General features: G+C 31.4%; 2 protein-coding genes across 5 annotated transcripts; both read left to right on the forward strand.

The window, feature by feature from the left end:
- The first annotated feature begins 589 nt into the window (after positions 1-589).
- LOC140881508 (fasciclin-like arabinogalactan protein 4) lies at positions 590-4713 on the forward strand. 4 transcript variants are annotated; one of them, XR_012149970.1, is made up of 2 exons: positions 590-2069; positions 2336-4713. XR_012149970.1 is itself a non-coding variant. In XM_073286878.1 (1 exon), the coding sequence occupies exon 1, from the start codon at positions 712-714 to the stop codon at positions 1948-1950; it is 1239 nt and encodes a 412-aa protein (XP_073142979.1). In that variant the 5' UTR covers positions 590-711; the 3' UTR covers positions 1951-2289. The 4 variants fall into 4 exon arrangements, 1 of the variants encoding a protein (XP_073142979.1); XR_012149969.1 differs by having other exon boundaries at positions 2342-4713; XR_012149971.1 differs by having other exon boundaries at positions 2379-4712.
- An 11049-nt stretch (positions 4714-15762) lies between these two features.
- LOC140879657 (probable protein phosphatase 2C 23) lies at positions 15763-19248 on the forward strand. Its single transcript, XM_073283472.1, has 4 exons — positions 15763-17697; positions 17797-17910; positions 18438-18702; positions 18800-19248. Exons 1-4 carry the CDS (start codon positions 16012-16014, stop codon positions 18913-18915), a joined length of 2181 nt encoding a protein of 726 aa, XP_073139573.1. The 5' UTR covers positions 15763-16011; the 3' UTR covers positions 18916-19248.
- The last annotated feature ends 6068 nt before the right edge of the window (positions 19249-25316 follow it).

The following is a 25316-nucleotide window of genomic DNA, read 5'->3' on the forward strand; positions in this document are numbered from 1 at the left end:
GTATGTGTAGCTTCAACCCACCCAATATTAATATCTATATCTAATTGTGTTGATTTCGTAGGATACTCCTGCATTCACGTTTTCACACAAGAGGAAACGACGCAGTGAATTGTGTGAACTTTCCATCCATTCCACTTGTGCCTTGATCAACTTCCCTTCACTTCCCATATTATCGTCTCACTCTACGTCAGTTTAATCATGTCATACCATGTGTTGGGTTGCCATCTTGTATGTTGCACTCTTTCCAATCTTTCATTTTTACGATAAATGTACAAAAAATCATAAAGTATTATTTGTTACGCGGAAGACACGAGATAATCACATAACGTAACATGAATGTATAATAAGAGCGATATAAAAAAATTTATGTATTGTGATTATTTATATTTGATATTTAGTCTCTAATTACTTTATCATTCATGTCAAAATGTATCTAAGACTGCTTTGCCTAATAAGAGTATCGAAAAAAATTCTTAGGTTTGTGGTGATTATATAATTAAAAAAAACATTATAAAACTAAATGATGATTGGTATTATATCATAATATAATAGGGTAGTGTGTGTGTATATATATATGTAAGGGGTGAGCATTAAAACCAAAAAAAAAAAAAAAAATCTCCAATTTCTCGCTGCCATCATTCATTCTCGATTCCCATTCACACACACACACTCACACAGTGTCTTTCACTCCCACCTCAACTCTACACAGAAATGGCTATCCAAAGCTCCATTCCCCGTTTTACCCCTATCAATTTCCTCTTTTTACTGCTACTATCCACATGCCCTCTCTCTATTTTCCCCTTCGACATCGCCCAGCTCCTCGAGCCATATCCCGATCTCTCCGAATTCACCTCGCTGCTTTCCACCACCGCCGTCGCCGCCGATCTCGCCGAGCGTTCCTCCCTCACCCTCCTTGTCGTACCCAATTCCCATCTACGCTCTGCCGTCCGCCCCTCTTCCGCCACCCTCGCCGATGTCCTCCGTTACCACGTTCTTCTAGAGTATCTTTCCTGGTCCGACCTCCGCCGCCTGCCCGACAACGGTAGGCTCGTCACCACCCTCTTCCAGACTACCGGCCGCGCCACCTCTAACTCTGGCAGTGTCAACATTACCTTCGATGCAGACTCCGGTAACGTCACCGTCCATTCTGAAACCTCTAATGCCACCATTCTCTCCCTAATTGAGAACATACCCTATAACTTGTCAATGTACTTGCTCAGTTCGCTGTTATTCCCTTACAATCTCGACCTCATGGCTTCCGAAACCCGCCCCACTCTGGGGTTGAACATTACGAAAGCGCTTCTTGATGGGCACAATTTTAATGTGGCGGCATCGATGCTCACCGCCTCCGGTGTTGTTTCTGAGTTTGAAGCCGACGAGGGCGGTGCTGGGATAACTCTATTCGTTCCTACAGATGAAGGGTTCGCCGATCTACCTTCATCCGTCAGATTTCAGTCATTGCCTGCTGAGAAAAAGGCTATGGTGCTGAGATTTCACGTCTTACATTCATACTACCCGCTGGGGTCTTTGGAGTCGATTGTGAACCCAGTTCAACCCACTTTGGCCACGGAGCAGAATGGGGCTGGAAGTTTTACATTGAACATCTCTCGGGTTAATGGGTCCGTCGGCATTGACACCGGAATAGTTCAGGCATCCATCACGCAGACAGTTTTCGATCAGAATCCGGTGGCTATTTTTGGCGTATCGAAAGTTTTACTGCCCAGAGAATATTTCGGGAGGAATCCAATCGAGGTGAAAAAGCCTAGCGACGGCGGTGGAGCGGTGGCTCAGCCACCGAATATTGCATTTCCTCCGGGAGATTCTCCTCCCCCGAGTCATTTGTCATCTCCGCCGGGGCTGGAAATACGGTCGGAGGCGGGTAACGCAATTAGAGTGCTGCGTACTGTGTTGGGTTTGTGGTGCATTGGATTGTGTTGTCTGTTGCTATAGCTACAAGATTTGGTTGCTTCATTTGGAAATTGGGAATGTACCATTTTTTAACACGGAAGATTTGAATTTGGTGCCACGAATTGCTGCCATTGTTCGACTGGGATTTGAGCTCTCCAGAGGTGAGAAAATTGTTGAAAACAAGTTGTGTTTATTCGCCAATAATCTAGGCTTAGGGGATGTTTATTTTTCATTCATAATTTAATTGTTAAAAAATCATCATTTCTTGAATATGTACTCCTGTTGCTTGTATAGAACTTGGATTTTTTTTTTTTGGATTAAATTGTGTAATTTAATAACAAATTTTGGGGTACAAGTGACTCTAGAATTTTTGAGTTTTTATTGCAAATTCTAGGACAGTACTTTTGAAAAAATGTACTCCGTATAGAAACAGATTGCAGGAAAAGCTGTATTTGTTCAATTTTGAACAGAAAACCAGGGAAAAATGCAGCTTTTTTAGAATTGGGATTCATTGAAGAAATTATCAAAAATTTGATGAGCATATTTCTCACTCGAGGTAAAGAGGGTAAGAGGTACTCATTTCTTGTTCTATTCTGGTAGTATCTCTCTGTTGGAAATTTTATCGATTTCCTGTCACCATGCTTGTTTATTTACTTAATTCTTGGCTTTTTGTATGTTGAAAATTGTTTTCTTTCGTTTATCAATTTGAATCCCAATAAGCATGAGTTTCTGAGGGCCGATGGTGTTTGTTTTCATTATCAGGTTTCTGTTTGGGGATCAAAATATGCCCCGTGAGCTCCCTTAGCTATAACTAAAACTAAATCAAGACGCCATCTGTCATTGGTCTTGAATGAAAATTGTATTTTTTCCATCTCTGTGGATAGACAGAACACAATAGTAGAAGATCATTTATAACCGAGATTTGAGTTTGTCCAAAATCCAAATAGAACCAAGTTCGGTACATAGATTTATGCCGCTGGAGATGGTGAATAATGATGCTCGAGTATTGGTTTCTTTCTCTTAGAACACCATACTTCCATCCGCAGTTTCTTGGTAAGGTTTATCTTAGACCCCTTATCTGCAGTTTCGTGGTCGAATTCTCGATCTTGTAGGTCACATATGCCACAAGGAATTTGATTAAATTTCTTCCCAAAAATATGTATAACTCGACCAGAATTGACCATCACTTGATCAAGATTCATAGGTCTTCTTTACATGTTAGATTACACTGCTATGTGGTAAAGTGCATAGAGCAATACTGATCTCTCTCAAATTTTCTTGAAAGAAATTTGATGGACGATTAAAGAAAGCAAGTTTTGTTCTTTCCTTCTTTGGGAGACTCAAACGATTAAAACTTGAGAAAATTTGGCGATAATAGCTGGTGTATGTAATCTAGGAAATTTTCTGTTTTTGTTGTTCAAGATACATTATTGCCATTAAATCAAACAAAGAAAGAAGATACGTTGCAAGGATTTTAGCTCTTGGAAAGGCATGGTACTTGAATATCACGCAATTAGAATTTTCCATATTTGTTTATTATTATGTTATTGTTCCTACTTTAGCGGGGTCTATAAATCAAATATAGTCAAATTCTTGAAATGTATATTCCCTATTCGTGTAATGGCTTGTTTACACTACACGACTTGTTTTTTTTTTTTTTACGCGTATACTTGTTAAAATGTAAATATCACGAAATTTAACCGTAATAATGAGGTTACCTATTTAAAGTAAGTTTTAAGTCAAATTTTTCAAGATAAGAGTCATAAAGTTGACAATTGGGAAAGTATATGAATTATTTGACCGTTGGGTAAAACATTGAGATGAAATTAAGTTTTACTTAATAATTACTTTTGTTCATATACTTATTTAAATTTTATAAAAGAGTTAACTACAATTTTTTTCTTAGATGTGCATGAATATGAATGGGAGGCTAACAAAATTAATGTAAACATAAAATAATAATCATTAAGTTATTACTATCACTTTAGAAATTGAATCAAATTTGGACAAAAAAATGTTTCTAAAACTACTAAAATTGTGTTTTATTTACTGGTTGTTTTGGTTAAATATAGAATGAATAATATACAGCTATGTCATAAAGAAATTAAAAAAAATACTATGTGGTTACTATGAGCAACATTTTCATTCAAATTATTACCACACTATTAAATGTCGTGCTGTTTGATTTTTCTTTCCCCTTAATTGTACTTTTAGTAAAAAAAAAAAAAAAAAAAAAAAAACCATTAAACAAAAAAAAAAGTGAATAATTGTTCGGGTCAATGAAATTGATTGGTTTTTCAAAATGTTTGCTAACCTCTAATTGCAACGAATCATACCATATACTCTAATCGCAGTTTTTTTTCCCGCAAACGATAAAAATATAATTTTTTGTAAAAAAAAAAATAATAATGAACTGATGGGGAATCTTATTGCTTTCTGTTCCCCCCAAAAGCTGTACAAATATCCACTTATGGTTATCAGAAAGGACACTTAGGCCCAGTTTCAAAAGTAAATTGGGCTTTTCTACTTTTGTGAGAGGCCCGTTTTAATCATCTTTTTTTGGGTATTTGAGGCCCACATTCTGGAAATGGACAGTGTTCCATACTTTTTATTTAACAGGCTTTTCTTCGTAAGTCGTGTGTTATTATCACCACCATCTTTTTAAAAAAGAATAAATAAAACGATAAGTTATAAGGATGTTTTTTCAGAATAATTATGAGGGTTTTTAAATGCTCTCATAGAATCAAAAACAAAAACAAAAATAAAGAAAACGTTTTTTTTTTAATATTGCGCCATATTTTTTTCAACTTTGATTTGAAATTCACTTCAATTACTTCTAAAATAAAATTTAAAGAGCATTTCAAATTCAATTGGTATAATTTCCTGTATCTTCTTGTCTTATTATTATATTTTTATTCTGCCTTTACATGTGTAGAGAGAGATCTAAATCAGTACATTTGCTATAAAAAAAATATTGATTAAATATTATTCAGCCAATTTCCAGTTGTACATTGTCCAGCGTCGGCTATGTTTTAGTCAAACCGAACTTTGACTTTGTGTGTATTCTTTAATTTCTTTGTTCCTATTAAATTTTGGCTTATTATTCATACAAATTTCTGTGTGTGTGTGTGTATATATATATATATATATGTGTGTGTGTGTTATGTTTGTTTGTTTTACAAGAATAAGGGTTTTTTTTATTTTTACTGTAAATAAAAAAATAAATTTCAAAAATACCGTAAAATTTAAAAAATATCATCAATACTGTAAAACTCCAAATCTGACAGCGGATGCTCAAACCACGTAGGCTATGTCCGCTCCTAGTAGGAGCGGACGCTGCCCAGTTGGAAGCATCCTCCGCCACGAGGAGCGGATGCTGCCTACTAGGCAGCGTCCTCCGTCACGAGGAGCGGATGCTGCCTACTAGGCAGCATACGTGGCCACACAATACTCATTTAATATTATTTTAATTATAATATATAGTACGGAAGTGAGTTATTTGCACCAAATATCTATGTGCACACTTTTCCATGTGAAATTCTGACATTTTAAAAAATTAGCACACTTGTCCCTTCAAATGAGTGATTGTTGCGCACGCGCCCTCATGCGACTGGACAAAGATTTTGATATTTTTTTGCACCAAATACCCCTGTGAAATGTTAAAAATGCATATTTGACCCATGTGAAAATAATTTTTAAATCTATTCAACTCATAATACACGATTTTTATAAAAATTTAATTATAAAACATCTAACAAACATTTTTTGTTTTATTAAAAATGCATTCATAAACGATATTTAAATACCTAAAAGTACCAAAATATTAAATCAAAATGATAAGTGCATGATAAGTACCAAATATTTTTAATTTTATTTATTTTAATTTTTAATTTTTAATTCATAATTTTTAATTAATTTATTTATAAAATAATTATTATTTTAACTCTTTATCATTATTTTATCAAATCACTTTTTGTTTTCAACTTTTCCATTAAACATGATTCATAAATAAAGATTTAAATATTTAAAAATATCAAAATATTCAACCAACTGATAAGTTCATGAATGTTACTTTTTCGATTTAAAATTATATAAGCATTTTATTTTATTATTGTTTATTACAAATGTGCAATGCATATTCTTGAAAAATTTAAATTTTGGTTCAATAATATAGAGTCCTAAATCGAAAAAGCAATATGTTTGACTTATCAGTTCAGTCTAATATTTGGTACTTGAAATTATTTAAATACTTGTTTATGAAAATCGTGTATTATGAGTTGAATAGATTTAAAAATTATTTTCACATTAGTCAAATATGCATTTTTAAAATTTCATAGGGGTATTTGGTGCAAAAAAATATCAAAATCTTTGTCCAGTCGCATGAGGGGCGCGTGCGCAACAATCACTCATTTGAAGGGGCAAGTGTGCTAATTTTTTAAAATGTCAGGGTTGAAGACGCCTGTTAAAATTTCACATGGGAGAAGTGTGCATTTTCAATATTTCATAGGGGTTTTGGTGCAAATAACTCAATAATTTAATACTCACGGACTATATATTATAATTAAAATAATATTAAATGAGTAATGTGTGGCCACGTAGGCTGCCTAATAGGCAGCGTCCTCCGCCACGAGGAGCGGACGCTGCCTATTAGGCAGCATCCGCTCCTCGTGGCGGAGGATGCTGCCTACTGGGCAGCGTCCGCTCCTACTAGGAGCGGACGCGGCCTACGTGTGTCTGAGCATCCGCTGTCAGATTTGGAGTTTTACAGTATTCCTGATATTTTTTAAATTTTACGGTATTTTTGAAATTTGTTTTTTTATTTACAGTAAAAATAAAAAAAACCCCAAGAATAAACGAAGTATTTTCGAATTGAGGAAATAAATTTGTATTATTTGTGCCTACAGCTGGTGTGTAACTTCATATAAAATTGCAGTTGTAGATCTTGAATATCTACACTATTAGGAATAAACAATCATATTGTCCAGAAGAATTAATTTGTTAAGTTAAAAAAATAAAAAAATATATATAAATAATCTAGTAATTAGTTTTTTATGGGACAGCATCATGTATTTATATTCGAGATACTGGTTGATCCGATCACGTTTATTAGAAAAAATAATATTTTTAATATAAAAAATAATTTTTATTCATAAATATAATCGAATAAAAAATGCATTTCACAAAAATTGACTTTAAGATATTTTCATGCGGAATTTTTGAACAATGAATATATTTCTTTCTATCTTTTTTCCCTCTGACAATTAAATATTCATAAACTTTATTGCATAGTTGCATCTAGTCAATTTGTATTTGTGATGATGTTTGACTTTGTGGTGTACCAGCAAATATGGATCTTCAAGATCTGAATCTTGCTAAATTGGTTTTTAAAAAAAAAGAAAAAAAAAGGAGTTTGGTCAAATTTAAATTAAATGCTACATTTTAAAAAATATTTTGGAGAGAATTTGTTAAAAATTGGATATCAAATTCGAGATATCGCTTCGAATTTTAGATTTTAACGCGGGATGTTCTATTAAAATAATCCGCAATTTTACATTATTTTTTTGTTGTTGTTATTATTGTTTTTGCTGCTACTGCAGCATCCCATTTAAAACCCAAGTAATATACTTGATCTTCGTAAAAATCACACACCCTTTTGTTCATCATATTACTAATATATGTATAATTCATCTCATCTTATCTCACGATCTTCTCACCATATTATTTATCCATATATTAACTATTTATTTACATCAATCAAATCATTAATTATTTATCTTACATCAATCAAATCATTGAATTTAAATTACTATATTACCCCTTATAAATAATATAATTTTTATTTTATTTATTGTTAAAATGACAAAATAGTCATTTAACATTTTTATATAAAATTTAATCAATCAAATCAAATAAACTATAATCTATCAATCAAATTCAATACTATTTTAACTATCATTTTTTATTTATTTTTATTATATTATATTATTTATCTATATATTACTTATATCATCACTCAAACTTATATCATCACTCAAACCAAACATCACTCAAACCAAACTGTGTCTTAAAACTTTAAAAAAATCATCCGAGATTTGTAGGCTATGTTGTTATCGCGAATTTATTATATTGCAATTAAAATGATTAGGTACGAAATATAGGTTTAGGTAAAAATAAAAATAAAAAATTAAAGGGGAAACGCATTCAATTACGTAAGAGACTGAGATAATTCAGAGGGACTGTAGAAGAAGACAACTGCAAAATTGGGGATTGAATGGTGGCCTATGAGTTTTGCCCACTTGCTTACGTCCAATTATTGTATATAAACAATTACGAGGAAGGCTCGATCCATATATAAAAGAAAAAAATAATATTTTTTATAGATTAGATCGAGAAAGATATTTTGCTCGTAAAATTAATTTGTGAAATGATTTAATAAAATTTTTTGTGATCAAATATTATCTTAAAAAATGTTTTGTAATTTATATATAAATTAATTAATTAAACAGGCAACGTCTAGACTCTCCATCTGTGCTGGGGCCAACATCAAATATGAAAAGCAATCGTCAACTGGGAAAATAAATAAAGTTTGCATGGTCATCCATTCCCATTATATTTATATTTGTAGGTCTATTTTCACATCATGCAACGAGAAAACTACATTTGGAATAAAAAAATTATATATATAAGACTATCTCAATTAGGGTTACATATTGTATTTGATATTACAAAACCTTTTGAAATCAACGTTAACCTACCATATATACTACTTTTTCCGTCTCATATATGTTGTTTTGTTTTAATTTTCAAACGAATTAAGAAAAATTTATTGGGAAAGTAATTTTATATAAACTTCTTATTTTATCCCTATTTAATGTATTAAAAAATAATTGCACAATTTTTAAGGTGTAGTTAATAGAGGTATATTAGTAAAGAAGCGTAAAAAAATATTACTAAATATGATATATGACTATATATTTGGGATAGACAAAAAAAGAAATGTGAACACTATAATTGAGACGGAGGGAGTATATTTATTCTTTTTATATGGAAAAAAAATTGATATGTTTGAGTGAAAATGGCCCAAATATGGAAATTGTGAGTGATAAAACTTTCATAAAAAAATAAAGACACCCAGCTGGGGTTTAAAAAATTGAAATGAACGAGTAAAACAAATAATAAATAAATAGCCTTTGAAAATGGAGACGACCTGCGGATATGGAAGGTAGACTGTAGCTTGACCCTATGACGATTCCAAATAATTTTCTTTATTTTATTGTAAAAAAATAATGCATAACATCACTCACTCCTTTTTTCATTTCTCTACTCACAAACTCAAACGTGAGAGCCACTTCCGAATCTTTTTATATATATTTGATTTGGTTTAATAAATTTCCTTGTTTATTCCCAAAAAAAAAATGATGTCATTTAAAACATATGAAATTTGTAAACGATTCAATATTATCCATCTCTCAATTGATTGCTCAACCTCATATATATATATATATATATATATATATATATCGTTAAGATTGTAATTTTGACGATAGATTGAATCTAGAGATTTCAAATCCGCACTAATAAATCTATTGGTTTGTTTGAACAATTCGACTAGACAACAAATAAATATTGAATCTCCGTTGTGGATTTCTATGAAATACTTCGTACGTAGGTCCAAATTCTTTCACCCAAAATCCACCAATGTGAAGTTTGTGTTTTGCAATGGTCTAAAGTTTAGTCCATCGCCATCTATATTCTATACTATGCTAAAACTAAATAACACATTTCCAAAAAAAAAAAGGTAATAAACTAATATATACTACAAAAGTCACATTACCAAATACCAAGTTTCATATAAAAGGAATTATGGTGACGTGAGCATTTTTCACTGAACACTCGTGAACATCTCAAAATGATAATGAATACATTTTGTAAAAATGAAAAATTCTTCCAAAATGTTCGCGCAAACCTCTCGAACAGACCATCACGAGTGTCCAACTAAAGACACTCAATGTATGAGAGAAATACATTTTTTGTCCTGTAACTTGTGCTTTTTTCAATTTTAGTAATGTTATCTCAAAAATTCCAATATTCATGCACTAACTTGCAATATTTTTTCGATTTCGGTTTTTTTTTTGTCGGAATCCTATTAGATCGTCGGAAAATGCTTAGTTGTTCACGGATATGTTGACATAAAATTTGAAAATGAGGATCTTGCTTAATTTTAAATTCCATGCCGATAAATCCGAAGGACAGTTAAGCATTTTTCAACAGTTTAATAGGATTTTGACCCAAAAAAGAGACCAAAATCAAAAAAATATTGCAAGTTAATGTATGCATGTTGAAAAATTTTGAACTAACATGATTAAATTGAAAAAGGTACAACTTACAAGACCAAAAATACATTTTTTCGCTCAATGTATCAAACTTATATACAAAATACCATGGACTTGCACAAGTGTGTGAAAAGCCAACTAAAACACAAAAGTGGTAATAAATGTAATATTACATGCAGCGGCCACACAACCACTCCACCTCATTAAATTATATATAGTAAGATATAAACATTTAATGGGTGTTTATTATTAAATGACGCAAAAGTCAAGTGGAGCAAGTGAAATGTTTGGGGAACAGGTTGACAAAATGTTATTAATGGGTTTCGGAAATTGAGTTTGCCACGTGTCATTTTCATGTCGCGTCATCTCGCAGTCATAACTTGATCTAACGGTGGCTGTGGCACGTTTCACGATGACTGTTTATCCCTATTTTCAGAGCTAATTGCATCCACATCCCATGTGAAAAATCTAAAAGGCATAAAATTTTTAAAAAATATTAATAGGCTAATGCATCCCTCAGTTTTTTAAAATGTAGCACATTTCACCCCTATGTTATACAAACTCGGGCACATTTATACTCTCTCATAGGGGTTTTTATGCTAATTTTTTTAAAACATAGGGTCTAACATGCTATTAATTTTACACAGGGGGTTTCATGTCTTTTAGATTTTTCACAGGGGGTGTGGATGCAATTAGCCCCTATTTCTATGTTAATGTATGATTTTTTTTCTTAATTTTTTCCACCGTAATTATAGAGAGATCCAATAATTTGTTTAGTTAAAAGAAATTAATTAAATTCCCACTTTCAACTTGATATAATCACATAAGCAATACTTTATAAATCGGATAGTTAATTTATGACAGTGTATCGACCCACGTGTGACCGACGTGACGACTAGATTCGTCAGCATTTTCCTATGTCATCTCATCATTTTTTCATGTCATGTCAGTATTTTTTGGTGTCACATCATCAGTTGGACTAAAATACCCGAAAACTAAAAGTTAGTGTACCCAAACAAAAAATTAAAAAGTTAATGGACTAAAACCAAAAAATGAATAAATTATTTAGACTAAAAAATATTTTCCCAAAATGTAATATCTTTAGTATATAAAAGCAATTTTGACCCAAAAAAATGACAATGTCTTCTTTTTTCAAATAAAAAAATGCTTTATATATAGTATAGAAATATGTATACATAGTAAAACTTTTATAAATGAACACTCGATAAATTAAATTTTTTTATAAAATAAAAGTTTTTATCGGTTTCAACTTGATTCAATATACTAAATTATTAATTTCAATAAATTAATAAGATAATAATTTTTTAGATATTAACTTTATACAATAAAATTTATTCAATTAACCATGTAATAAATATTTGTTTATTATTACAAAAGTTAATTTCATTTCATTGCTTCTAAAATATGAGTACAATGAATTTTATTTTTATATTAATTTAAGAAATATTATAGGGACATTAATTAAAAAAAATTATTGTTTATGTAAAAAAATATATATGTTTATTGAATTAAATAATAATTTTAAAATGATAATTTATTAATTAATAGATTAATTTATATATCTCTAAATTAATAAAATATAATGATCTCAACACCAATAATTTATAGAGGTTTTTGTATTTAAAAAATCTCAATTCCTAAATCTTTAATTTCTTAAAAGTATTTATTAAACCAACTATTCCTTTTATTTCAATTAATTTTATTCCAATGCTAGAAATTTTAACTATAATTATTTTTTCAAAAAATAAATTTAAAATATAATTTTTTGTTTAGAATATAAATAACGATCTCGTTTGGATAAAAATGAGTAGATGGTTTAAGGAGTGTTTGCAATCAAAAAAAAAATTGCTATATTTTGACTTAAAAAATCACTTTTGTGTGTTTCTTAAACCCAAATTATATGTTAGCTTATGATTAATTTAATTGAAATTCAAAAGATAGTCATATGGTGATTATGATTATCCAAAAGTGATTCTAATAAAGTGATCCATGTTAGAGAGTGTTTGAAATCATTAAAAAAAGTTATTGTTAAATTTTGCTTTAAAAAATCACTTTTGTGTGTTTCTTAAGTAGTATTTGGGAGAGTTTTTTAGAAGCACTTCTCAGCTTTTTCGTTAACAAAAATGTGAAATTTTATGAAATTTTGTTGACGAAAAGCTGAAAAGTGCTTCCTAGAAGCTCTCCCAAACACTATAAACCCCCCAAATTATGTGATAGCTTATGTTTAACTTAATTAAAATCCAAAAGCTAGTCATATGATGATTATGATTCTCCAAAAGTGATTATAATAAAAAAAGTCAATGTTAAAATCACTATAATCACTTATTTATCAAACACTACCCAACTTTGATTTTTAGATTTTTACATTTGTTTTCAAACACTACCAACTTTTGATATTTTTTTAGTTTTTTTTATAATCTATAAATTTAATCACTTCTACAAAAACATAACTTTTTGCGAGCACTCCCTTAAAATCATTTTAATAACTTATGTATCAAACACTACCCAACTTTGATTTTAGATTTTCACATTTGTTTTCAAACACTACCAACTTTTGATATTTTTTTAACTTTTTTATAATCTATAAATTTAATCACTTCTACAAAAGCATAATTTTTTTGCAAACACTCCCTTAAAATCATTCTAATAACTTATTTATCAAACACTACCCAACTTTGATTTTAGATTTTCACATTTGTTTTTAAACAGTACCAACTTTTGATATTTTTTAAATTTTTTATAATCTATAAATTTAATCACTTATACAAAGCATAACTTTTTGCAGACACTCCCTTAAAATCATTCTAATAACTTATTTATCAAACACTACCCAACTTTGTTTTTAGATTTTCACATTTTTTTTCAAACACTACCTACTTTTGGTTTTTTTTTTAACTTTTTTCGATCTATAAATTTAATCATTTTTACAAAAGCATAATCAGATAATTTTTTTTGCAAACTCTCCATTATTTTCTAGTTGGATTAATCATGTTGTACAACTTGAGATAATTTGGCTTAATTTTTAAGTGTATTTCCTTAAAATTAATAAATAAAAATTGACTCTTCGTGTTACGTGGGATAATTGATAAGCTCTCCTGGTAGATTTAAAATTTGTGTTTACTTTTATATTATTGAAAAATTCCTCACGACATACAACTTTTCAAAGGGTTTGTCGCATTTGCGTGTCTTATATCTAAAAGAAAAAAAAACGCACGAAGTCAAAATGAGACCATACCATTCTTTATTGAGACCATCCAACGTTAATTTCAACTCCATTTTATGTATCAAAACAACATTCCGAATAAAAATAAATGAATTTATATATATATTAATGATAGATGCGAAATTCAAATTGAAATTATAACTTATAAAACTAAAATAGTATAATAACAAAACTACATAAAAAAATTTGAAATTTTCTCCTTTAAATCGAGATATATTTGGTTGTTCAAAATTTCTTACTATATTCATAATCATATCCATGAGTCCTATACTATCAAAAAATAAATAAAAAAAATCCCATGAGTCCTATCATATATGCGTATTATTATAATTGGAGGATCTTTACTAATCGATTTGATACGATAATGAAGTTTGTTTCAAATATTTCATAAATTCAATGCAACTTACAGTCTTACACTACAGTGCATTTGGCTCAAATTTTGATTTGATTTATCTTTAAATTTTTGTTTACATTATCTGATATCATCCCACCATATGTATCATATTTTGAATTTTTTTTTATATATGTACAAGTCAAAAAATATCTCACGACCAACATGCTCATTATATATTCATAAAATAAAATAAAAAACGCAAAAAAAAAATAAAAAAAATTGTGCGTATGTGTGTAAGCACTAATATATATTAAATTTAAACCTCTTATATTAATTATCTGGTGTGTTGATTAAATGTTCTACAAATATCTTTATACATTCCAATTTCATTTCCTTTGTTATGTAATTTTCTACGTTGAATATTTTCTTATATCCAAATTAATTAATTAATATTTAATATATTTATAGACATTTCCATATTTATATCCTTTTCATGCCATATCAAATCAAATTAATCATATACATTACAAAATTATAAACAAAAACATGATATTATTTCATGTACACTTATTATGCTCACGCAAAACATATACATCGACGACTAGTACTATATATTATAGTTAAATCATTTAACGGTGTGTTGGTAAAACCTAACATTTTATTTTTCATAATTTTCTTTTTTAAAATCTCTTATTGTCTCTGTTTTTCAAGAAAACACTCATATAAAAAGTGTCGTAGACGATTTTCTAAGACAAGTTTTCTATTTAACTTAATCCATAAAACAACATTATTTTTATATTAAAGTATTATATTTGATTGCAAGTATATAAAACGACACTTACCAAAAATAAAAAATGCGTAGGTAGCAAGGCTATGCTCGTAATCAACAAATTACTATACTATTCATTAAAAATTGAACGCTTTAACAATCCTCGAATTTTTATATACATGTTTTAATACGAGAATCCTCAAATTTGACTTGAAATTGTTGTCAATTTCATATGTAACGCGTTTTCATCGACAATTGATTAATTTGACATTTCTAAAATCTTATTCGACTTTCATATTTAAAATACCTGGCTTTCAGACCAGGGCATTGAAGCTATCCATCTCAAACATGTTGAAACTTTGCACCAATTTTATTTTAGTTATAATTTTTTTAAAATCACTTTTTTTTTTTGTTAGTTATAACTTATAACGTGGAGAGATGGATTTTAAATTCAATTGCCATCTTATTTTGATGCGGTGATTTATAGATTATTAACAATTTTTGTGTATTAAAATAATTTTTTACTTTATTTTAAAATTCATAAAAACTATTATGAGATAATAAACAGATTTCTTATTCGATTCGATTCATAAAAAATTAATATTTTTTTTAAAAAATATATACATATATACAGAGCTGTTAATATGTGCTAGATCCGCTAGATTGGCCCATCCCGCCCCACTATATAGGCGGGGTTGGGTCGATAACTTTCCAACCCGCCGAATTGGTGGGACGGCCCGCCTCACTCCGTCAAGCGGTGGGTTGCGAGCCAACCCACTCCAATCCATCGAATATAACTAAAAATTGGCTGGTCGGTCAGCCCCACACCGCCAAATAGGATTGAGTTGATAATTTTTCAATCCACCTAAATGATATGCCGGCTCGCCAACTGATGAAATTTGGTGGGTTACGAGTTGACCCATCCACTCGGCCTATTTTGAGAGCTCTATATATATATATATATGAGTCAGCTCAACTCACTCACATAAATTAGGGGTTATAAGATGAGTGTAATGTATGGGCACGCGCAAAATGTTGCGCGTGGAGAAATGAAAAACCTCAAGGCCTCCAACTTTCAAAGTTTCAATGTTCAGCAGTCAACCTCTGTCCCCTTTGCTAAAATAATAATAATAATAATAATAATAAAAAAGAGAAAACAAATGGGAGAAAAGGCATCCACCTAGCCCCGATTCCAGTCCTCTGTTTTTATTCTCCCAATCAAATACCCCAAAGTCAACGCCTCTCAGCTTCACCGCTTATTGTCTCCTTCCTACTCATAATTCCACATTTTTTTTTATCAGCTATCTGAATGAAGCTTACTCCCATTCTCTCTGTCGAAAACATTTTCAGTTTGTTCGTGTAATCTTTTCTTCTTTTGTTGTTTTTTTTTTGGGTTTGTGTTTGCTGAAGAACAAGTGAGTAAATGGGCAACGGAGTGGGGAAGATGACGGTTTGTTTCACCGGAATGGAACCCACCGCCGACTATGCTCGGAGGAGGAGGAAGGATATGGCGGCGGGTATGATGATATCCGACCCGTTGGATGATCTGGGTCATTCCTTCTGCTACGTCCGGCCGGAGTTGGCGCGGCTGTCATCCTCTAAAGTTCATTCCGAATTCGACGATGCTGCAACGACGACGTTTAAGTCGATTTCCGGCGCCTCCGTGAGTGCCAATACTTCGACCCCGCTGTCCACGGCTGCGCTCGACCTTTACTCTTACAACAGTATCGACCGGGCCTCCGCGTTTGAGGGCTCGACCTCATTTGCCTCCATCCCTCTTCAGCTCGTGCCGAGAAATTCGTCGATTTACTCTGGACCGTTGATTAACTCCGGCTTGATTCCGATTTCGGGTCCGATGGAGAGGGGATTCATGTCAGGCCCGATCGAGAGGGGCTTCATGTCGGGCCCGCTCGATCGTGGGATGTTCTCGGGCCCTCTTGACAAGGGTGGCTCTGATCAGTTCCAGAGAAGCTATTCCCATGGAGGGTTCGCGTTCCGGCCCAGATCGAGAAAAGGATCGTTTATTCGGGCCGTTAGACGGGCCTTCTCGAAAGGCATCAGTAGAGGTCAGAAATCCATTGTTGCGCCGATCAAAGGCGTTGTTTCGATGAAGGAACACGATTGGATTGTGGGTTCGGAGAAGCAAAATGAATTAACAATCAGTAGTGTTAATTTCAGCAGTGAATGTAGTTTGGACGACTATGATTCACTTGAAAACCAGAATCTTCAGTGGGCTCAGGGAAAAGCCGGCGAGGATCGTGTTCATGTCGTGGTTTCCGAGGAACATGGATGGGTTTTCGTGGGGATTTACGATGGATTTAATGGCCCCGATGCACCAGATTATCTGCTGTCCAATTTGTATTCAGCTGTACATAAAGAGCTGAAAGGTCTGCTTTGGGATGAGAATAACAAGTCTGATGATTCATCCATTTCAAATCCATGTTCCACAATAGATAATTCATGTTCTATGAGACCGGATTCGAATCCAAATCCTAGTTTGACTGATGAATCTTTACGGGATAGAACGATTAATAGCTGCTCAAAATGTATAGAACAAGAAAACTACCCGCAAGTAAACGGGGATAACTGGTACGTGAAAAGGAGGGGTAGACATACAAAGATCAAGCACCGCAGCGTCGCGAAAAAATGGGAGGACAATCAGAAGAGATGGAGGTGTGAATGGGATAGGGAAAGATTGGAACTTGATAGAAGATTAAAGGAGCAATTGAATAGAACCAGGTCGAATGGCACAGGTGCGACTAATCATACTGAAGTGTTGAAGGCTCTTTCGCAAGCATTGAAGAAAACAGAGGATGCTTATCTTGGTCTTGCTGATAAAATGGTTATGGATAATCCTGAGTTGGCCTTGATGGGATCTTGTGTTCTTGTGATGTTGATGAAGGGAGACGACCTTTACGTGTTGAATGTGGGCGATAGTCGAGCTGTTTTGGCTCAGAAGAAAGAGCCCGATCTTTGGAGCCAAGATTTGGAGAGAATCAATGAGGAAACATTGTATGATCTCGAGTCTTTCGATGGTGATAGGTCGAATTCGCAGCCGAGTTTGGCTAGTTTCCAGTTAACCATGGATCATAGCACCTCCATTGAAGAGGTAAAACGCCTCGAAATGAAACCGATTTTATTAAATTAGTCTGGTGTTGCTCGTGTTTGACTGATCCTTTGGCTGTATATCGTTGTGTTTTGTTTCCAGGAAGTTATGAGGATTAGAAATGAGCATCCGGATGATGCTTCGGCAGTGATTAATGACCGCGTGAAAGGCTCGCTAAAGGTTACTCGGGCTTTTGGTGCTGGTTTTCTCAAACAGGTGAGACTTTTGTTAGATAATTTGTTTAATAAACAGATTCCTCTTTTATTCATTGAAATGAAATGTTATACCAATGAGTAAAGATCGAAAGTTAGAGGATTGGAGCATTATGAGAACCTGTTAGAACTGCCAGAGGCAGAGAAAAGTGGCAATAATCTTAGTATAAAGTTGGAATTCCTGTGGGACAATCGGTAGCTTTTCTGGTTTTTGAGTCCTCTTTGGGGTGCCGACACGGGGAAAAAAATCGCTGATTTCATATAGTTTTCCTTAATTCATACCTGTAGGAATTTTGAAGAGATTATGCAGAATTTGATTGGCTATTATACATTTGCTAAAGAGTGGAGTAGATTCTTTTGAAATGTAGCTAAAGAAAAGTATCGCTGGGTTTGTAATTTTTTAAATAGAAATTATAGAATCCATCGGATACCTTTCTCTCAGAGTTTCCGAGTTTTATTTTACTTTTATTAGAGGGAATGTTTCATCAGAGTTCTATCGCTCATTTTTGCTGTTCGATTGTGTTTCTGCAGCCTAAATGGAACAATGCACTTCTAGAAATGTTTAGAATCGACTACGTCGGGACGTCCCCATACATAAACTGCATCCCTTCACTTCACCACCACCGATTAGGATCACGAGACCGGTTTCTGATATTGTCATCGGACGGACTTTACCAATACTTCACAAATGAAGAAGCTGTATCAGAAGTGGAACTTTTCATCTCCTGGTCCCCGGATGGAGATCCTGCCCAGCATCTGGTCGAGGAACTGTTGTTTCGCGCAGCAAAACGAGCTGGTACATATGTAACTCAACAGAATGTTTATATTTCCTTATTTGATATGGAATGCTAAAATCCTAAAACGCCACATCTGCTCTTTATGTTCGATTTCAGGCATGGATTTCCACGAGTTGCTCGAGATACCACAAGGTGACAGACGTCGCTACCATGACGATGTCTCGATTATTGTCATCTCTTTGGAGGGGAGGATTTGGAGATCTTGTGCATAATTGGTGGGAACCAAGTAGAATCGATAATTGTATAATGTTCAAGAAAAAAACAGGAAAAAAAAAAAAAAAAAAAACACTAGGGGACACCCATTTTTGATTCCCTTCTATGAAGCCGACCAAGTTTTGAGATTTAAGAGAAACTTGGCCGTCTGTTCTTTGGGGCGTCCTATTGTAAAGATCGATGAACATTCCTCAATCGCCTATTGCCATAGCAAATTGTAATTTTTTGAAATAAATGACATCTCAAGAATTTATTTTTCATTTGTTGGGAGCTTGATTTTAATGTTTGTTGTACAAATAACTTGAAACGTGTGTAATCGAAGAGGTTGTGAAATTAATGAGAGTTTATATTATAAAATGTAGCCGGTGGGCATTAGCCAAGTGGCATCTTAGATGTCATTTGTTGACGTCGACTCGAATTTGAACCTTCCCTTTTTCCATTGGTAAAAAAAAATTAGAAAATTCCTGAAAAATGTAGGAGTTGCAATGTGGTCGAGCCCCTTGATTCTTAACTGCTAACCAATTGAGCAAATAAAGGAATAAATGCAATTGTAGTTGGGGAAGGAGTAGATATCAGATATGCATCAGTAATGGAACCTGTCACTCTATCATTAATATTGGACCAACAATTCCAGTATGCTATACTTATATGTACAAGCTGTATCTTATTGCTCGTAACATGTATTTTATTGGCCTAATTTTTTAGGCTGTAAAAATTAATTGACCTATATATGGAGAGTGAAAACTGACACTGAATATGTCAAATCATTGATTATATGGGGTCTTACATTGAATACATAAAAAAAGCACCATCAATCATCCATCTTTGTTAAAGATGACATATTGAATCTGATGTGGTATAAATTGAACACGAGGATGCTTGATTGTGCGAGTCTCTCGTATAGTTCATTATTATGTATTTATTTAATGTTACGTGCAACAAATTCATCCCATAAAATGTTGATAAAAATAGTTGAATTTTTAACAGTTGGTCAAACACTCACTCATTCTATCAATTCGGCATCTCTTGCGTTTATTGAGTTGGTTATTTTTGAAATTCCTTCAAATGTACTCGAGCTTTGTCTTCTTTATCTTTGTCTTTAAAATTATCAGCTGCCACCCCATATGTACTTTGTAGGGTATATACATGTATGATGTATGGACAATATGGCTTGAAATTCTTTGATATTTCAATCCAAGTTTGACTTTAGGCATTTTGATGGATCCAGCTTGTAAGTTGTAACCAAGCGGGGGATAAAAGTGTGAATGTGAAGTGTCTGTCTACGATATTTTTTGGATACAATTCTCAAAATGGGACAAGTAATCGTTTTCTTTGCTCGATTGCAAATTAAACATTTTTAACCTATCTTTTTAGACACGCAAAACTATAATCACTAAAACGAATTGTGATGTTGATTTGTTAGTATTTTTAATTTTAGTTTTACATATGTATATTACAAACGTTAGGTTGCTAGGAATTGATTTGCAATGAACCATTTGATTAGGACGACAGAGATTTGAAGAAGAAATTTAAAATAACTAGTATATTTTAAATCTGTGATACCCGTGACCAAATCTACGATATAATAAATAAAAATATCTTTTTAATAAAAATATCTTTGTAAATTTAGTTTATCTATTAGCGAAATAAAATTAAGATTTTTAATTTTAATTTTATTCTAAATTTCAGTTATTGTCTTAATATATAGTTAGAATTTTTAAATGAATTTTACATTTAAAGAAACTTATTATTTTTATTGACTAGTATTATTTTCAAAATAATGATTTATCTTAATTGTCATGTTGAGGTGAAATTATTAATGTTTAAAATTTTAAGAGTGACATTATATCTAATTATTTTATATAATTATTGTTTGATTATTAATTAGGCTTAATGCCTCAATTGATTGTCTTTTAAAATTCTCAACCATGAAAACACACGTTCAAGTATATATCTTTATCCATTATAAAGTTCATAAAATCCATTTTTATGTCCAAATTGTCAATATAGATAATTTATTTGTCATGTGTTAAAAATTATTGACTAGTATTTAAATCAACCATTATACCATACGTACTTACTATTTGTCATAAACCACCATGACTTATCAAATTCCTACCCACTAACCCATGTTTTCCCTCTCAATTTACTACCCACTAAACCAAATTCAGTTCCTTACGTTTAATGTGACCCTTTGAGTTGCTTGAAATTTTAGTATAAATATACTACACTAGTCACATTCTTATTTCAATCCATAATATTCATAAAAAGAAAGAGAGATAAATTATATGGAAGACATGCATATTTCTTTTAAGAGTTAAGTTTTTGTGGCATCAAAGAGTTGGGCTTGGCAAAGAGTAGATGAAGCTTTTAGAAGAATTTTATATCAGTTATCGATTCAACAAGATTTTTCGTGTAAGTGGGCTTCTACCTTTCTTTTGTGTAATATAAGTTTCTACACTTATATTTATTTTTGTGTGTGAGTTAAGTTTTATAAAATAAATAATTATGCTTTTGAAAATTCGATCGACATGATACGTATATTCGTTCCACTTTGATAAATATTATTTGTTGGATATTCGTGATATTATTTGAAGCATGTTAGAATTAATTGGAAATATTTGAGATGCACTGTTAAGAGTCGATTTAGAAATGGTTAAGGAATTTCCGATGATTTGATTTGATTTGATATGGCCCTGATGCGGTGGGTTATAATAACCGTTCCTTTGGCCTCGCCCCTTAGAGGATTAACATATAGGGGACGGATCAGTAGAACCACGAAAAATGAGATAATTAACAGTGCAATATTTGCTTCGTATTTGTTCGAATTCAGCATGCTTATTTTGTTTCGAGATTATAAAATATACATGAGTACATGTAAATATATTTTGGTGTTTATCGTGCTTGATCGGCCCCCACTTGCTGAGTGTTTTCCAAAATACTCACCCCTTACTTTGCTCCCCAGATAAGAATGAAGATGAGTTAGATGACAAAGAACATAATAAGTTTTGAGGTTGGTGAGGATGGATCAGTTCAAGTTGAAGAAATATTTTTACTTTAAATTTTAGTTTCGCTTTCACATTGTTGCACTTGTGTTTTGTTCTCTGTAAAAACAGTTATGATTTATGAAATAGATTGATTTTTGGCAAGACTTGTACTATGAGGCTTGTTGTTTCAATGTTAAATTGTTAAACAATGCCGATGTCAACTAGGCCCGATTTCGGGGCATAACAAAATCTATCATGATTATCATTGAGATTTAAGGATGAAAACGGATAAGTTCCGTCCCCATTTATTATATTCATTCATCTTCATTCATGTGTTTATAGAAGGATTGAATATTTATACTCTATCTAAATATATTATTATCACTTATTTTTGAATTTTTTATGAAGGTTTGTGTAGAGATATTTATTAAATTTCTTAGAGAACAATAAGAAAAATATTAATATAAAAAATTAGTAAACTATTTACCAAATTTCTAAGAGAACGATTAGAAAAAGATTAAAATAAAAATTAAGAACTAAACATCATAGAAAAAATAACTAGAAAATAGTTTATCTCAAAATCATTACCGTACAAAATAGTATCAGCTCTAAAATAATAATTAAAACCGCCAGTTGGAGTTGGACCCTTTCCGTCGGATCAATTCATTCCGTCACACAATTTAAATAAGTTTGATTGAATTTTTTTTAAAGACGGGCCAACCCGCATGAGTTGCTGGCCTAGGCGGTCAGGAAGGAAAAAAATTACATTATATAATTATCGTGATGCATATTTTTTTTAATGAAAGTAATGATTTTTTTATATTAATTACTTTGTATAAATATATATTTGTGAAATCAATAGTTAGAAATTTTATTGATATTTTATAAATATTTTTATTTATTTATGAAAATTTTAATTAATTATATTGATTGATTTATTTTTATTATTTGTGAGCCGACACCTAACCTGTAATCCATATTGGATTGGGTTGACTTGGGGATTTCCAGTCCACTGAGATGGTGGGACTCCTCTTCCCATCAAATGACGGGATTTTGCTGGGATGATCCCTCCCGTCATGGGTTCTCGTCTAACCCCTATATTAATTTTTCTTATCAAACTTCTAAGATCATCTCACGTGTGTATTATTTTTTATGTCAAAAAGTAGCACTTTTTAATATAGATATATATTGAGTTGACACATCTTACAAATAGGCTATTAAGTTTGAAATACTTGGAGTAACTAATTTTGATGTTATTGTCTATTTTGTATAAACCAAAAATATCATTTTTCCCCAACTGGAAGTATAGTAATATTTTATTTTTTAAAATAAAAAATGTCATTAATATATTTTAGTAATTTTGCATCTTATCTATTTGAAACTTATTTTAATAAAATATTTTTTTTTATCTTTATTATACTTTTGAATTTTAAAATTATATAATCATATCTCTCATAACATTAAAAATTAGAGCGAGTTTCTGACCCATATTTGCAATTAAAAAGTAATTCTTTCTATATAAAAACAATATTTTTTTAATGAATTGGGTCGAGTCGAAATTTCGACTTACAAAATTGTGGCCTGATCACATAAGAGTTTTGTAAGAAGTTATTTATAAAAAATATGTTTAAAGTTTTAAAATTTAACATAATCTATTGAATTCCAAAAAAATATCTAGCATACATAAAAGAATTTAATATAGGGTGTCAAAACTCAACCCAACCCGTCAATCCGACACGATTAGACCCAAAAATATCGGGTTAGGGTTGTAGGTTTTTGGGTTTGGGTCGAATCGGGCTGACCCAAAAGCTAACCCGAAAAAAATTAATCGGGTTCGGGTAAACCCGGTTTGATTCGAGATGACCCGAAATTATTATTATTATTTATTATTATTATTATTATTATATAAAATCAAGAAAGATTTTCTACATTTTTATATATTGTATGTTGAAAAAAAATCATTGTATATTGTTATAATATATTTCGTCATTTAATGTTTATTTTGTATAATTTTGATTTTTTAAAGTAATTTTTTATTTTTTGTAGTAAGTATATTTTAAATTTTTTACAACTAGACTTTCAAATTTCAAATTTAAATTATATATAAGCTTAGATTTTTTTATTATGTGATTAAATTAAATATTACTACTATTATTTTATGTTTTCATTTTTTATTTAATTATTTTGTCAAAAAATATATAAAATAAAAAATAAAATCGAGTTTTTTCGGGTTGATCGTGTTAATCGGGTTAGCCGGGGCACGGGTTCGGGTTGGGAAATTTTGTAAAAATATTTTCGCTGACTCAACTTGAACCAGCCAACCCACTTGAATTGACACCCCTGATTATAATGGATTCTCTTATCGCATGCGAATAAACACCAATATATCTTATAATTTAATAGAATATTCAGTTTGAATATGAATAAGATGTCACTAGTAAAGATGATAATAAGTAAGTCTAAATCCAATCCTGAATTAAACCCGTCCCGATGGGATAAGTTTAGATCATGCCAAGTCGGTGGAAGACGAATCCCGAGTTTTGTGAAAATCGGCCCACCAAAATATACATATATATAAATATAAAATATATATGTATATATATTATTAATATATACTTATATTTTTCTTTATATTAAATAATTAGTACATTATTCATTTGCATAGTTTACGGGGACGGGTCTCGAGTTTGATCAAATCCGTCTTTTTGCTATCTCTAGCCACTAACCAGTCTCCATCTCTAAACCGAAAAATCATTCCATATTTTTTTCCATTCGAGTCGAGTATTGGATCATCCATCAAGTTTGGAAAAAAATGCATATATTCACCCAAACTATCAAATCAATTTTAATTCATATTTTCGAATTCTTCCCTACGTAACCATGTCATTCTTCTTTTTGGTTATTATTTTAATTGATTCATATTTCGAAAAAAAAAGAGACAAAAATACATGCCAACAAACTAAATTCATTTTTTTTGAGATTTGTAAATTGCTAAAAAAAACTTTTAGGTGGCCATTAAATGGAAAGATTCAAGAGGATTTGATTTTAATACGAGACTTTAAATTCATTGTATCTATTTAATTCAAAATATGAATGAATAATTTGAAATATCCTAATATTAAACAAGTATATCCTTTTTTCTCTTCCATTTCTAATCAACCGCTGTCCGCTAACGCTAAAAAAAAACAAAAAACAAAAACAAAAAATAAAAAATATAAAAAATAAAAAAATCAACCCCTCAACCTTAGTCATTTCAAATCCATGTATTTCAAATGTTTCATTGATCGCAACACAACCTCAAAAAATTCATAATTCTTATATGTTTGTGTTGTTCTTAGAATAAAGATAAATATCCAATAACGTTGTTTAAGATGAAATGACAGAAAAATAGTTATCAAGACTGATGCCGAGTT

The sequence above is a fragment of the Henckelia pumila genome, chromosome 2, assembly GCF_033568475.1.
Source record: "Henckelia pumila isolate YLH828 chromosome 2, ASM3356847v2, whole genome shotgun sequence".
NCBI lineage: Eukaryota > Viridiplantae > Streptophyta > Magnoliopsida > Lamiales > Gesneriaceae > Henckelia > Henckelia pumila.